At 36.2% G+C, this 17,018-nt stretch overlaps 1 protein-coding gene across 4 annotated transcripts in view; it reads left to right on the plus strand.

Annotated features, from left to right (window-relative positions):
- The window catches only part of LOC150108054 (E3 ubiquitin-protein ligase MARCHF3-like), a 108,795-nt gene that overhangs the window by 7,291 nt on the left and 84,486 nt on the right, over positions 1–17,018 (plus strand). For all 4 annotated transcript variants that reach the window (XR_016550641.1, XR_016550642.1, XM_090415553.1 and 1 more), the window contains exon 2: positions 11,294–11,403. Coding sequence is in view for 2 of the 4 variants with exons in the window: in XM_090415553.1 (XP_090271679.1) it covers positions 11,294–11,403 (110 nt within the window). In the remaining 2 variants the exon portion in view is untranslated. The remainder of the gene's footprint in view (positions 1–11,293; positions 11,404–17,018) is intronic.

The following is a 17,018-nucleotide window of genomic DNA, read 5'->3' on the forward strand; positions in this document are numbered from 1 at the left end:
GCAGTACTGTGATTTCATGCGCGCGCATAGCCATTTCCGCTCCCTTCACGTCGTCTTAAACACAGGTCATACGCTGTCAAAGTAGCTCTAGCCAGTGAACTTCAGCGAGCCTTTACAAGTGTGCGTGTTGCTTGGGAAAATTAAATTACAACCAACTTTTATGACGATGTTATTGACCAGTTCATAAAGCAGAACCGTAGGGTAGAATTTGTATTGAAGTAGCTAAATTGAAAAAGATAGAATATGATTTGTAAAATAAGTGTTGTATTTGTATGATTAAATGTACATAAATTTCTAAATATATAGTTTTAAATGGTCAGTAATTCATTATTCCGCTAATCAGACTTCAATCACACCTCTCATTCCCTGAATGATAACAAGAGCAAGCGTGAATTTCAAGACCAGCATTCGCCCCTGATTTTCATAGGGCATTCTGTGTCAGTTACATTTCTAAGTTTTCCTCCACGAAATATGTGCTTTCTTACTCTCAAGATAAAATAAATTTAAATTAAAACTCTGAGAGAACACGCAATTAAGAGAAACGATATACTCACCTCTATGTTTCATTTATTTATTTTTCATATTAATCTCACTAACGAAAGAGATAATTCGGATACCCATCTGGAAACCAAATACGGCAGTTTTTCATGATTTCTTCTCGTTGAAATGAAACATATACAGTAAATGATACCTTACAAAAGGTATGCACAACATTCAAGAGCAGACGAACCAGCGAGACTTTCTAATGTAGCTGCAGCCAGTTAATTAGTTGTTTAGGGATGAATCAAAACATCTGATTGACCGGCCTAATTGGCCAAATTCTTACCAATTAATAATTAGAATTAAGAATTAAGAGATTGGTAAGAATATTACCAATAGGACGCGAGTTCGAATTCCAACGCGATGTACATGTTTGTCTACACCATTTCTTGATTTACGGGATTGACATACACACACACACACACATATATACATACACTAATTTCTTGATTTACGGCACAGAAGCATATATAACATTTCTTAATTGATTAATTTATTTATTTCTCGCTTGAATGCAATTACATGACCGGTTTCAACATGGCAGATAACTGCACATGTTGAAGACAACAGAAGTTACGGTTATTAGAGGCAGCTGGAATGGTTAGAGTAGGTTGGTTGAAGAACAGCCAGGCATGCTTAATCTCAGTCTCGTTTTAGCCGCCTTTATTTTGCATTATCTTGGTCTGCCTTGATAGGTATAAACTTAATTCTTTGTGGGAAGCGCGTGCTATTTTATTATTATTACGTGACAGCTCCAAGTAGTCTCGCGATGCACATGTTTCATCCCGCTATACGCGGGATGAAACCCGAGTTTCTGCGTGAAAAAAAAACTCTGCTACCGCCTTATGAGATCGGCTAACTGACCATTAATGTTGTTGATATTTATTATGCGAACCAACGTTTGATTACAAAAGTCTTCAAAACAGATTAGCACCACTCCCTTATCCTGTGCAACTACTGCACGAACTAATACTAGTCCTCTGCACTAGCTTGATCACTGCAGGTGACTTCCCATTTATTCTAATTTCTAATGAAAAAATAACTAAACAAGTAATTAATTTTTCACTAAAGAATTACTTTTCCTCATTATTTTTTTACCTCTTTGGTAATGAATTGATCAATGAAGATGAACAACCAATTATATCAATGAATACCCTCAAATGCCAGAGGAGATTCCAGAAAGGAGCAGTAACTACAAAGACCATTGTTAATGAATGATTGTAGAGAATTGAAACCAATAAAAATCATGAATTATATAGTGTAGACAATGGATCATATAGCTTTGTGTAGAGTATAGTGACCAAATTATCCAAGGACCGACGCTGGACACGTTCCACTGGTTGCAGAACTTTTGTTTCCTGCTTTGCAGGTTTCCCTCCAGGCGTATATTCTAAAATTGCTGTATTTCTTCTTATCCCAACAGAAACATAATCATACCTTTTCAATAAAATATTCTGCTTTCATTCTTGTTATTATTACTAATTAATAATATTGTTACTGCTAAACTATCAAGAAATTTTTATTTAAATTCTCAATAATGGATGCAAAAGTAAATATCCTCAAAAACTTATTTATTTTATTTATACAATGAATAGATATTTATTTATTAAAACAACTTTTATTTAAATTCTTAATAATATATGCAAAAGTAAATATCACACAATCTTATACAATAAATATCTATTTATCTATTAAAACTCTCCAAATGAACAATTTAAACATATTTTTCGGAAGAATGAATTCTTTTCAATAATTCATCATCCTCTGATATTTCACTCATAAAATCTTCACAGGAATCAACCATATTATATTTCACAATAAGAATGGCCTTTATTGTCTCAAGTTTTAATTGTTTTCTTTGCAGTCCATAATTTATTCACAACTGAAAATATTACTTTCTGTAACAGCATTTGTCCCAGGTAAGCAAAGGGCAAATTCCACTGTTTTTTTTTTATATTACCATAAGGCACTTTTTGTTTCTCAAAAAACGCAAATATCTCAACCCATCTATCTCCTGTAGGAGTTTTTTCTCCTTCTATTCTTCAATTTCTGAATCAATTATATACTTCTTTAAATAAGAAACCTCATCAAAAAGGTTATTTTCATATATTCCATGATTTTTTCCAAAATTAGAATCTATATTATTATTATTTCATAACACCTCCAGGGAGTCCAAAGACTCATCGATGGCACCTACTCTACAACCCCCCCCCGTCTCCCCACTCCACTAGCCACAACTACCTTCTTCATCTACAAACGCCATCTACCACCACTATTTTCACATACAATCAAAAATATCCATGCCCATGGCGGGATTCGAACCCGCAGCCTTTTGGGTGGAGAGCGGATACGCTAACCACTCGGCCAACCAGGCCAACTCCATATATTCCAACGATGCCTGAAAATCATGCCATGATATCCTACTTTTAAGGTTCACCCATTTAAATGTCTTAATCTCTAGGAACTGGGATGACCACATGTCCAAATATTCCAAACAGTTACTGTAAAATGCTTTCACATGAGAAATAAACAATTTTTTTAATGCTTCCCTCATTTTCTAAAATTCTTAAATCTCTTCTTATGCCAATAGGAATGTAGTTTGATTCGAGACATTCTTTGTATTTTGCTTTTAGCCTATCAAGTTCCTCTGAGACTTCCGTTATTGTACAATCATTTCCTTCAATGTTTCTGACTACTGCCTCAAATACTGATGCCTGACTATGAAGAAATGTTAACCACAACTGAGAGGTATTATCATTGAAAAAGAGTTCAATTATTCTTGGACACTTATCAAGGGATAAGAAATATGACTTCAATGGACTATTAATTTCAGAATCCTTTCAATCACAGGCATTAAAGCTAGCCATCTAGTTTTACTGTAGCCTAGTATTTTGTGATATTCAACTTCTGCTTCTTCACAGAGTTCTTTCAAAGATTCTACTCTGACAGTATAAATGTAAAAATGGCTATAAATGTTTGTTACAATAGATTCTATGTCTAGTGGTAAAAGATCTGCAGCAGTTTGAATGGCATTGTGAACTATATAAAAAGTTCCTCAGAATAAACAACTAATGTATGTTCGTAGTTTACTCTTTCTGTTAAGGTGAATAAAATATTTCAAATGCTGTACGTTTTGCTGTACACATACTAATGCTGTATACGACCGGTAAATGCTGCACAATACAGCATAATGCTGTACATCTGACCACATAAGTGTAGAGTGACCTCATGCAATGAGTCCTGTGATCCATAAAGTTATATAATAATAGTAATGGAAGCAAAGAATCTTAATATCTGCCATGTGTCACATAGCCAACATTTATCATTTTCTGGTCAGCAGGAACAAAATACCTCATCCATTTGCAGTTTTCTTCACATTGCTTTTCAATCATAGCTTCTGCTTACAAATGTGGCAAGTCGCAATTTAATATCATATTTGAGGTTGAAAAGGAAACATATCTTTAATATATTGGAATGAATCTTATAACACAAATTAACTTGACATTGTATTTTTTCCATCTAAATCACGTATTATCAACCTCTATCTTCTTTAACTAAAACATTTACTATAATATCTGTCAAATCTCTTAGCAAAAATAGCAGTCATATATCTTCCACTTCACTGTCTAGCATCAATTGCGAAATATTATTGAGTTACTGAAACAGGACTTTCATTAAAGACTTCTTTTTTTTTTTTTTAATGAAAATTTTATCCGAGATAGGTTGTAAATTATGTTGAGCGGATGCCATTCAGTAAGCAATAAAGAATAATTTTATAATAAATAAATACTTTAATAATAAACATCTGTATTATTTTATTTATTGATCTCATATGGAGGTAGCAGGGTTTTTTTCTCCCGGAAACTCGGGTTTTTCATCCCGCATACAGACAAATCGGCCCTTCAGAACACACGCAATTTACGGACAAAAGAAAAGATACTTGTTATGGTGGTGGTGGTGGGCGATTGATGGCGCTGATTAGTTCATTGGTAGTAGAGGTTCGGTAGTAGTGGAGACGGAGAGTTGTACACTAGGAGTCCTCCCGCCATGAGTCTTCGGACTCCTTGGAGGTGTCACCAATAATAATAATAATTTATTGGATGTTGAAAGTTTTCTCACTTGGTTATGTTATAAATTAAAGATGCCGAGTAAAAATGTGAATTCATCAGTCTCTATATACAAGGAGCCCAGTTATGAAGATACTTTTTGCACAAACTTTGTTTGCTTACACTTGGATAAAGGATTAAACCAAGAATATAATTTCTTGGCATCTTTAATTTATGGTATTTTATCAAGCCAGTTCAGACCATTCATAAGCTGGATTGGGCTCGTAGCAGGTCAGTAGCGAACTTTAATGGTTTAATCATGGGGGGGGGGTCATATGCATCGCATACGATCTGCAATGATCACTAATTCATAAGTAGTATAGAAATAGAAGACACAACACAACAAACATAAATTTTTAAAAAATGAATTTTAATTAGGAAAAGATTTTTGGAAAATTTTCTAGTGTTTTTTCCTTTTTCTTTGGGGGACAAGGGCCCATTTCCCTCCCCCTTCTGGGTGTGCCACTGTAGCAGGTAATGAAATTCATCTACCACCTAAAAATATTCACAAACATCCATGTCACAGTATGATTAGAACTGGGACCAGCTACAACTTACCTACTTGCTCATCAAACTGGAAAAATTTCAGAAATTAAATAAAGTGAAAAAAAAAAAAGTCAGAAAGTAAAGATTGTGAGTCTGCTGCCTTGGTATGATAGGACTGGATTACAAAAAGGACCATTATTACTGATGAGTCAATCAAAAGATCGTGCAAGCGGTTATAGATGTATGGAGTGCGGTTATAGATGTATGGAGTGAATTTGGTGATGAAAGAACTTGTATATGCTTGACATCTGCATTTGATTTTGGAGTTAGATATTTGGAGAAAGTGTTGTTCAATGAGATGTTGGAAGTGCAAAATCAGGAAAACTAGAGGTATTGGGGAACGGGGGATGAAGTCAAGCAAGTATGTAGCTATGCCTGAAGTAAATGGATATGAGTGCAGAAATGATCATGAATGGCTGGGTGCAGTTTCCTATGTTTTGAATCTGAATGAGTTGGTAATGAAAATATGCAAGGGGAAGTTTAGGCCCAAGGGTATGTCGAAATATATGCATATGAACAGGGCCGCCGAGAGAAACCTTCGGGCCCGTGACAAGTCTGTGGTCCGAGCCCCACTTAAAAAAGTGCACCACTTTTGTTTAATAAAAAAAAAGTCATATAAAACATTAAACATTTATTTAAAAAAGTGTACAATAAATTCAAAATTCGATACATTACATACCATACAAAATACAAACATTAAATAAAAAGAGAATTTTTAAATGTTTATTGCCTCATCCACTTCCTCACTTTATGGTTAGCGAAATCTTTAATCATCTCGTCATAATCAATTTTCATTGTCAGGTCATGTTCTATTGAGGAGCACTGATGATCTACAGAAGCTCTTTATTGCTGAAAGTTTACTAAACGCTCTTTCACCTTCGGCGACTGTTACTGGTATTGTGCAAAAAATTCTGATTGAAGTGCATATTTCGGGAAAAACACCGTTAAGTTGAAATTTATAAATGGTATGTAATAAATCTAGTCCTGGTATAACATCTTTAAACGTGGCGTTATAAACCTTTTTTATGCGATAGATTTCGTCTTTCAGAGATGATGTTAAGTCTTTCGAATATTTATTTATTAAATTATTGCACGAGTCGGAAATTTCTTGATGATTCATTGTTTGAAAATTTAATATTGGTGAAAATAAATTCTGAATTGTTTTTTAAAGATGCGAAACGCATGTGAAGTTGCAAAATAATTGTATCCAGTATAACAAAATATACAGTTCTTTTAAAATGTCCTTGTGTATCATCCCCACTGCACTTTCTTCTCTGCTAGCTTTATTCTCTTCGCTTGCGACATTTGGAGTTATACCCAATTGAATTTCAACAAGTAGCTTCAGAGAGAACATCTTGCTACTTATTTCTAAAATGTTCAATTTCTTTCAGAAGAGACTCAACATTTGCTGTTGTAATATCAATCAATATGGTAGTAGATTGCAATATTTTATTTCGTTCGTCAATGGAAGCTAAAATTTTAAACCAAATTGTTGCAAAAAGTATTGCTTTGAAACTTGAAAAATATCGTTTTAGAGCAACAGCTTCAGAATGACCTTCGTTTGATAATTTCCCAGTCAAAATTACATCCTCTAAAGCTTTTAAAACATTTCGAAACTTCTGAGCAACCGGTCTAACCGCATCGATTCTACAACTCCAGCGAGTTTGAGATAGACCATGAAGAGAACAGCCAGTTTTTTCTAATAAAATTTGCTTTGTCATTGGGCTTGAGCTAAAAAATGCAAATTAACGCTCCAAGTTTCCAAAATATATTGTACTTTCCGAACAACATTTAGCTGCATTTACGCCCACTACATTCAGTGAATGTGCTACACATGGGGAATAAAGAGAAGTTTCATTTTCTTTTTCAATAAAAGACCGAACACCTTTTATTTTTCCACTCATATTTGCAGCACTGTCATATCCCTGACCTCTGCAGTCTTGTATGTCAATTTCTAGTTGATGGATTTGAAGCAGACCAGGTGATTACCCAGGTAATCACCTGGTCTGCTTCAATTCCAGGTCCAAGCAACTTATTTTCTTTATCTTGAAGGTTTAAGTTTCAGTAAGAAAATACCGTGAGTAGACATAATACTATTATAATAACGGAATTAACTCACGAAAATTATTCTTTATTCGTAGAATTTTCACCTCAGTATCACAGGCATCATCAGTACAGGTACAAGGCTAATTAAACAATAACTGTTATATTCACAAAGCGCCACCTAAGTAGCTAAGGTTAAATTTCCTAAATTTATTTAATTATTATTATTTATTTTTTTTATAAATATATATATGTGTATACAATTATATGTTAGGAAAGATTTACAGCTTTATAAAGTACTATCTCCCACAAGGGTGAAAGAAGCAGACCATCGGATCTGTTTAGGTTAGGGGAGTGAAGTAATGTTTCACGTTTCTTTGTATAGCCGTTCCATTAGGAACCGTTGGTTCCTAATGGAACGGCTTTTGTGAATATGAAGTCACATTCACAAGATTGAAAGACCTTTATGAACTGCTCATTAAGTACCTCCACCACATCTTCCTCAACAGCTGTCTTTATACCATTTACTGCAATTAATGTTATCCTTCCATAATCTTTCTTTCTTTTGCTGACTACATATTGAAAAAACTCCTTAGGATTCTTTTTGGCTTCATTAGCTAAATGCTGTTCATACCTCACTTTTGCTACCCTTACCAACCAAATCACCCGCCTTGCCTGGTCTTTGTAATCCTCATGGAATTGGTTATTTCCACTTCTCTTATGCTGCCTCTATAATGTCCCTTTTCTCTGTATTCCATGCTTAATCTCTTTATTCATCCATTTCACACCTAACTTATTTAACCTTCTCACTCTTGGAATACATTTAGACATTGCATCTACTAGATAGTCTTTGAAAATCCCCCAAGCTGCATTGATCTCTTTTCGAGCTAAGTCCTCATTCCATGCTACACCTGCAAGCATCTCCTGGGCTCTTCATAATCACCCCTCTTGTAGTTCCACATATACATGTGAGGATCTCACAGAGGTCCTCACACTGCTGGCAACCACCCAGGTAATCACCTCATGGTCACTCTCACCAATTCGTGGATGATTTGACACTTCATTTATAATTACATCCTCTGATGAGATGACCAAATCCAAGACCCCTCAATCCTCGTGTGCCCTCTGTTACATACTGTCTGAGGTAGTTATCCCTCAAAAAACTCAAGAAACTCATTTTCTTTACTTCCAGTTGCTATCTCATCATTCCAGTCTATATTGGCATAATTAAAATTGCCATAATGATCACTCTTTTCTAATTTGCTTAGCTAATTTGATTATACATTTCATTATCACTACCATCCACATTACCTGGTCTAGAACAACATCCAACCAAGTATTTCATTCCATTTACCTCTATCTCACACCATACTGCCTCAAAACCACTAGCCCTATTTCTTTCTTGCATCTCTACTTTGTATGGACATAACTCTTTCTTTATCATCAATAGCCTCCCCACCTCCGTTTTTACCCCTTCTATCCTCATGAAACACATCATATGCTTCCATATTAGTATATCAGAAGTAGTGGTTAAAGTATTGGAAAAGAGTTAAAGGTAAAGTTGCATAAATGGATGGATAGGAATATGATATATTCTATGGTGGACAGCATGGCTTTGTAAAAGATAGTCTGTGTTTATTTAATTTATTCACAAATTTTTATAAAAGTGACAGCAGAAGTGGATAAAGGAAATGTCTACACCATAATACTGCCAGGCTGTTGGATACAATATAACATGGAAAACTATTACACAAATTGAAGCAAATGGGAATGGATATGAAGCTGGTGCCATGGATGGTGTGGGGGCAAATGGACAGAGAGATACCAGAGAGTCATATATGATGCAGTGGAATCTTGGAAATGATGGTAGTTAGTGGAGTGCCGCTACTCTCTGTATTAAGAACACTACTTTTTAATTTGTATATTAATGATAAAGGGAATGATTTAAGTGGGGGTGGGGAGAGTATTCAGTTGTCTGATGATGATGACACAAAACTAGGAGTGCAATAATTCATAAAGATTGTGTAGATATCCTGTAGGATGATTTAGATAAATTGGTAGTGAAAATGAATGATAATGGTTGTCAGTTTATTGTTGCAAAATGTAAGATTATGCATAATGATATAATTATTAGATTATGCATAATTATGCATAAGATTATGCTTAAACAATTCAACGATGACTTCTAAGGCCGGAACAGGCTATGCTAGGCCTAAATCCTTGAAACGCATGAATATGATGAAGATTATGCACTTCAGGATGTAAAAATTACATGCTATTTATCATATTGATATATTGAATTGCAGAAATTGATGAAGCTAGGAACTTGGGGATGATAGTGGATAGAGAGTTGAAGTTAAGAGGCATATTGCAAACTGCAGTGTCAAAATATCTCAAAGGATTATGTGGATGTTGAAGAATACGTTGACAGGAAGGTTGTTATTCCAATTTATAAGACTATAATATGGCTGCATCTTGACTACTAAGCATAGGTTAATCACCTGGATTTCTTGTTGATCAGGAGGCAGTGGAGAGGATCTAGGGGCAAGTGAGTGGTGACATGTCTGTGAAATGCTTTGTGTGAATAGATTGACAGTGTGGCTTGCAGAATTTAGTTGACAGTAGAAGAGAGGGGACATGACAGAAACTTATGGGTTAATAAAGGGATTCTGTAATGTTGACACAAAAGAAAATTTTCAGTATATGATGATTAGAGAGAGAGGGGGGGGGCATCCCTGGAAGCCATTTAAGGGTGTGCAGACTAGAATTTTTGTTCTTGCAAAAATTCTTGAATGAGTGGAATAGATTGTCAGAGGTAGCTGTTAGTGTCCTAACAGTGAAGGAGTTTAAGGTATGATAGGTATTGTGTGAATAATGGTTAGTGTGGGTTCTGCAATGAGTCTTCTGACTCATTTCAGTTATGAATGTTGTCTATAAATTGTGTGCGTGTTCTGAGGTCCAGTTTGTTTTGCAAAGTAATAAATACAGCCAGTCTCTCCATGGTATCGCATTCACAAGAATGAAAGACCTTTATAAACTCATTAAATATCCAGCAGTTGTTCTTATACCATTTTTTGCAATCAATGTAATCCTTCCATAATCTTTTTTTTTTTTTTTTTTGCTGGCTACATATTGAAAGAACTCCCTAGGATTCTTTTTGGCTTCATTAGCTAACTGCTGCTATACTGCTCTTTTGCTACCCTTATTAACTAAATCACCCTCTTTGCCTGTTCTTTTTACTCCTCATGGAATTGATTATTAGCACTCATCTTATGTTGTCTCATTAATGCCTTCTTCCTCTGTATTGTATTCTTCATCCATTCACATCTACCTTATTTAACCTTCTCATCCTTGGAATACATTTAAACATTGCTTCTACTAGATAGTTATTGAATATCACCAAATCAGCACTGATCTTCTTTCCACCCAACTCTTCATTTCATGCTACAGCTGAAAGCTATCCCTAAAGCTAGGAATCACCAGCCTTGTAGTTCTACATATTCCCTTTCCTCACATGGCTGGCAACCACCTAGATAATCACTTCATGGTCACTCTCAATAACTAGAGGATTTGACACCTCATTTATAATGACCTGATGAGATGATCAAATCCAAGGCCCTCAATCCTCACATGCTCTCTGTTACATACTGCTTGAAGTAGTTGCCCCTCAAAAATTAGAAAAACTCATTTTTTTACATGTAGTTGCTATCTCGTCATCCCAGTTTATATTGCCATAATTAAAATCATCCATAAATAGTTGCACACAATCACCCATATATATAGAGCTTGGAAAATATTTTCTTACATTTGATATCTTTGTTTTGTACTATATATTTATATATTTATACAAAGTTTTAAATTTTCAGATACTTTGATATACATACATATATATACATACATACATACATATATATACATACATACATACATACATATATATATATATATATATATATATGTATGTATCTATATATATATATATCAGAGTACCTGAAAATTCATATACACCTACATATATTATATATGTCTAAGATTTCACTCATTAATTGTTATTATAGGATCTGTTGGGTATGTTCACAAAAGCTGTTTAGAGAGGTGGCTAGGATCCCGTGACTGTGAACAATGCGAGATTTGTCATTTCCAGTTTGTCACTGTCAGAAGCCCTAAGGTTTGATTTTTTTTTTGTTTAAGGGTATACATAATTTTTTAAATAATAATCAAGACACTGATTTGGATTATTGCATACAGTTATTTAACACTAGTATTGATTCTCTATTAATCAACTCGGACCTATCAGAGATACACGCAGGATTTTTCCCAAGGTTTTCATATGAGTGGGTGAAATCTTTCAGAAGGCAGATTCCAACTTTCTTTAAGTTATCTTTTCTACTGTTTATTTATAAATCTGCTATTAACATTAAAAAAAAATCAATAGATACAATGAAATTTGCTAAAATTATGATAAATCAACAGCAGGTATACAACTTTGGTGGAGGATACATATCATTTGAAATTCACCCTGCACATGCTGCAGATCACTCCTATATAAAATAAAATCAATGAATGGGTATGAGGTTGATTGTACAGTAGTTTTAAATTCTTTGATAATCTCAGTTATATCTGAATACAACTGATTTTTTTCAGCCAGAAACGAGTGATTCCTTATTAATTTATGATTAAGTATATTTATTATTATTATTATTAGACCTCTAGAGAGTCAAGAACTCATTGAGGGAGGTTGTACATCACCCACACCAGCTGTCATATCTTCTTTTAAACTCATTCACATTATTATTATTATTACCCAAGACCTCATGGAGTCAAAGACTTATCTGGGAGGTCCTTTTATCACACACACAGCTCATCATACCATGCTTTGAACACATTCAAACTCCCTGCACACACTACACTCTCAGGTAAGGCATTCCAATCATTTACAACTCTGAATGAAAAAAAACCTGCCTCTCACTCCCCTACTCACACCTTCTTTATACAGTTTCCAGGAATGACCTCTGGTATTTCCCCCCCCCCCTCATCTCCCACTATTTTCTGTAGAACTTCTCCAGCATTAATCCTATAACAATCCCTTACCAACTTGTAGGTCTCTATCATATCTCCCCTCTTCCTCCTGTCCACCAGACTCTGCAAATTGCATCTCCTCAATCTTTCCTCATACTCGACAATCCAGAGGTCAGAAACTACTTTAGTCAATTGCCTTTGGACCCTTTCCGACATCTCTTCATCCTTCTGAAAACCAGATGACCAAATCTGGGCACAATGGTCCATGTGTAGCCTAATCAAAGTTATACAATGGAACAAGAATCTCCCTACTTTTACACGTCAGTGTCCTCCGCATCATTCCCAGAAGCCTTTGTGTTGTCTTCACAATTTTGGCTATGTGTCCCCTAAATTTCAGATCCTTATCCACTATCACCCCCAGATCTCTTATTTCTTCCACCTCCAATGATGTATCTTCACCAAGCATAAATTCTGCATCCCATCTTTGTTTTCCAAATTTTAAAACCTTACATTTTGTAACATTGAACTCACATCCCCATTTCCATGCCCAATCACTCAATTTATTCAAGTCTTCCTGCAAGGTCACAACATCCTCACTACTCTTCATGGTTTGTCCCAATTTTGCATCATCTGCAAACAATTGAATATCTCCATCCAAATCTTCACCTGGATTGTTAACATACAAGTTAAACAGTAATGGTCCTAAAACAGATCCCCGAGTCCCTCCGCTAGTGACTTTCCTTTTTCTCGACATTGCTCCCCCATACACAACTTGTTCATAACCTATCAGACAGCCATTCTCCAATCCAATGCACCAATCAAATATCCAACCCCCATCCGCTCCAGTTTGACTATCAATTTATCATGAGGTACTTTATCAAAAGCCTTTGCGAAATCCAAGTATATCACCATGTATCCTTCTCCTCTGTCCAATGAAGCAATCACTTTATTGTAATAAGTAAGTAGATTACTAAAACATGACCTCCCTTTAGCAAATCCATGATGTCCATCAAAGATAATACCATTGTTGTCAACCCAACTCTGGATCTTACTTCTCACAAGCTTCTCCAACAACTTAACTACAACCTGACACACAGATAGGCCTATAGTTTGATGCTTGAGTTCGATCACCTCCTTTATGAAGTAGCACAATCTTGCCTACCTTTCACTCCTTTGGGACTTGAGTGAGTGCATGACTCGTATTAAAAAAATATACACAAATAAACAAACATACGTCAACACAGGTGTCAACTCCTTGGCACATTCCTTCAGAATACATGCCAATATATTATCAAGTCCCACAGCCTTATTATTATTATTATTATTACGGGTATCTCCATGGAGTCAGTAGACTCATCGCGGGAGACCCAAACTAGCAAAACAATATCTGTCATATCTCTTCTTGAATTCATTTACAGACGAAGAGCTCACAACTAAGTCAGGCAATGAATTCCACTCATTCACCACCCTCCAGGCAAAAAACCTTGTTCTGACACCTTTGTTAACCACACTCTTCTTTAATTTCCAGAGATGACCTCTTGTTCTTCCATCACTATCACACAGCTGAAACATTTCCCCTGCATCAATCCTATAAAAACCTTTTAGTAATTTGAATGTTTCTATCATATCCCCTCTTCTTCGCCTATCAACCAATCTCTGCAATCCACAAGCTCTCAATCTATCAATGTAGGGAGCATTTTTTATATCACTCACCAACTTGGTCACTCTTCTCTGAACCCTCTCCACAGCCTCCTCATCTCCAAGGAATCCAGGTGACCAGACCTGAGCACAGTAATCCAAATGTGGAAGTATCAATGCTTTATAAAGGGGAATAATAACCTCTTTATCTCTGGATGTCAGTGTGTTCCTCAACAACCAAGTAATCCTATGTGCAATCTTGGACACCTTAGCAATGTGTCCTCTGAACTTCATCTTCCTATCTACCAATACCCCTAAGTCCCTAGCCTCATCAATCTCTTGGAGTACCTTTCCATCGATGTAGTACACAGCTGGTAATCTTTTAATCCCAAAATGCATGACTTTACACTTTTCCACATTGAACTGACATCCATTTTCTTTTGCCCATTTTACCAGCTTATTTAAATCCTCCTGCAAACTTTCAACATCAGCTTGATTTTTCATTGCACTACACAACTTTGCATCATCAGCAAACAACTGAATATCTCCCTTTAAGCCATTTCCTATATCATTTATATACAAATTAAACAACATTGGCCCAAGCACAGAGCCCTGAGGCACACCACTGGTCACCTGCCTCATTCTGGACTCGGCTCCTCCATACACCACCTTATGGTATCTCTCCCTGAGCCATTCTCCTATCCATATCACCAATTTATTATCCATTCCCATCTGCTCCAATTTGCGTAACAGTGTTCTATGGGGTATCCTGTCAAAAGCCTTAGCAAAATCCAGAAGTACCACTGTGTAGCCAGTACCTTTGTCCAACTCAGATGTTATTCTATTATGAATAGTTAATAGATTGCTAAGGCAGGATCTACCTTTAACAAAACCATGTTGGCCTCTATAGAGTATCATATCCTGATCCACCCATTCTTGAATTTTGTCTTTAACCAACTTTTCCAATACTTTTACCACTACTCCTGAGATGGTGATTGGTCTGTAATTCAATACCGCAGTTTTAGAGCCACCCTTATGCAAAGGAACCACTTTGCCTAACTTCCACTCCCTAGGGACCATACCAGAGTTCAAACTTAAATTAAATATCCAGGTAAGAGGGGTTGACAATTCATTTGCACATTCACGCAACACCCGAGCTGATATTCCATCTAAGCCTACCGCAGTGTTTGCATTTAAGTTTTGCAATATATTTAATACCTCTGATTCTTTAGCTTCAATTCTCACATTAGGTATTGCTATAGGTATAGAGATATCCTCACTTGGGTGATAGACTTTTGAAAAGTGATCACTCAGTAACTCGACTATTACATCTGATTTTGTCACCTCAATACCATCGGCACCCACTAAGGTTATCCTTCCGAAGTCATTCTTCCTCTTACTTGCCACATAGCAGAAGAACTCTTTGGGATTACCCTTGATCTCTTTGGCTAAGGTCTTCTCATAATCTGATTTAGCTTTTCTTACTATGCTGGTAACCTTCCTAGCTTGAGCCTTGTACTGCTCATGGGTGTCCTGATCGCCTTTCTCCTTGTAAATTCTCCATAACATTTTCTTTTTTTGCAGTTCAAGCTTGATACTACTGCTCATCCATCTAATGCCTGCCTTGTTTGACCTCCTGACCATGGGGACACAATCTGATATTGCTTTCCTCAGATACCCGCTGATTTTATCCCAAGCACTGCTAACATCTTTTCCTTGCAATATGTTCTGCCATGGGATGGCTGCAAGCTCACTCTGAAGCTTGTTATAATTGCCTAACCTGTAGTTCCGTACATATCCCTTCTTAATAGAAAAATCCACAGATTTTGCAACCTCCCAAGTCAATACCACATGATCGCTTTCACCAACTGGAGGTAATGAGGACACCTTACTTATGCATATAACTTCTGAACCAATAACCAGGTCCAACACTCTCACACCACGTGTCCCTTCAGTTATGTGCTGTTTCAAGTAATTATCTCGTAGAAGATGTATGAACTCCATTTCCTTTTTGCTACGTGATAATTCCTCCTTCCAATTGATATCACCATAATTAAAATCCCCCATAATAATCACTAAGCCTTCACTCATTGCACTAAGTTGCTGATGCATGAATTCAATATCTCCCCCCGTACTCCCTGGCATATAGCAGCATCCAACTGTATATTTGGTTGCGTTGGTCACTATTTCGCACCAGACTGCCTCAATCTCACTAATTTTATTAACATCTAGTTTACTCAACTCCCCATACACCTCTTGCTCACTTACAGTCAGTCTCTCCTCCCGATCATCTACTGCTCTCAATCTCTCCATGAAGTCACATTCACAAGATTGAAAGACCTGTATGAACTGCTCATTAAGCATCTCTACCACACATTCCGCAACAACTGTCTTTATACCATTTTCTCCAATCAATGTCATCCTTTCATAATCATTCTTTCTTTTTCTGGCTACATATCGAAAGAACTCCTTAGGATTCTTTTTGGCTTCATTAGCTAACTGCTGTTCATACCTCTCTTTAACTACTCTCACCAACCAAATCACCCTCCTTGCCTGGTCTTTGTAGACCTCATGGAATTGGTTATTTCCACTTCGCTTATGCTGCGTCCACAATGCCCTCTTTCTCTGTATCACATGCTTCATCTCTTTAGTCATCCATCTCACACCTACTTTATTTAACCTTCTCACCCTTGGAATATATTTAGACATTGCATCTATTAGATAGTTTTTGAAAATCCCCCCAAGCTGCATTGATCTCTTTTCCAGCTAACTCTTCATTCCATGTTACACCTGCAAGCTGTCTCCTGAGCTCTTCATAATCACCCCTCCCACCTGTAGTTCCACATATAACCGTTTCTCACAGAGGTCCTCACACTGCTGGCAACCACCCAGGTAATCACCTCATGGTCACTCTCACTAATTGGTGGATGATTTGACACCTCATTTATAATTACATCCTCTAATGAGATGACCAATTCCAAGACCCTCAATCCTCGCGTTCCCTCTGTTACGTGCTGTCTGAGGTAGTTATCCCTCAAAAACTCAAGAAACTCATTTTCTTTACTTCCAGTTTCTATCTCATCATTCCAGTCTATATTACCATAATTAAAATCACCCATAATGATC

Source organism: Typopeltis vanoorti, chromosome 3, assembly GCF_054136105.1.
Source record: "Typopeltis vanoorti isolate ZY-2024b chromosome 3, IOZ_Tvanoo_1.0, whole genome shotgun sequence".
Taxonomy (NCBI): Eukaryota; Metazoa; Arthropoda; class Arachnida; order Uropygi; family Thelyphonidae; genus Typopeltis; species Typopeltis vanoorti.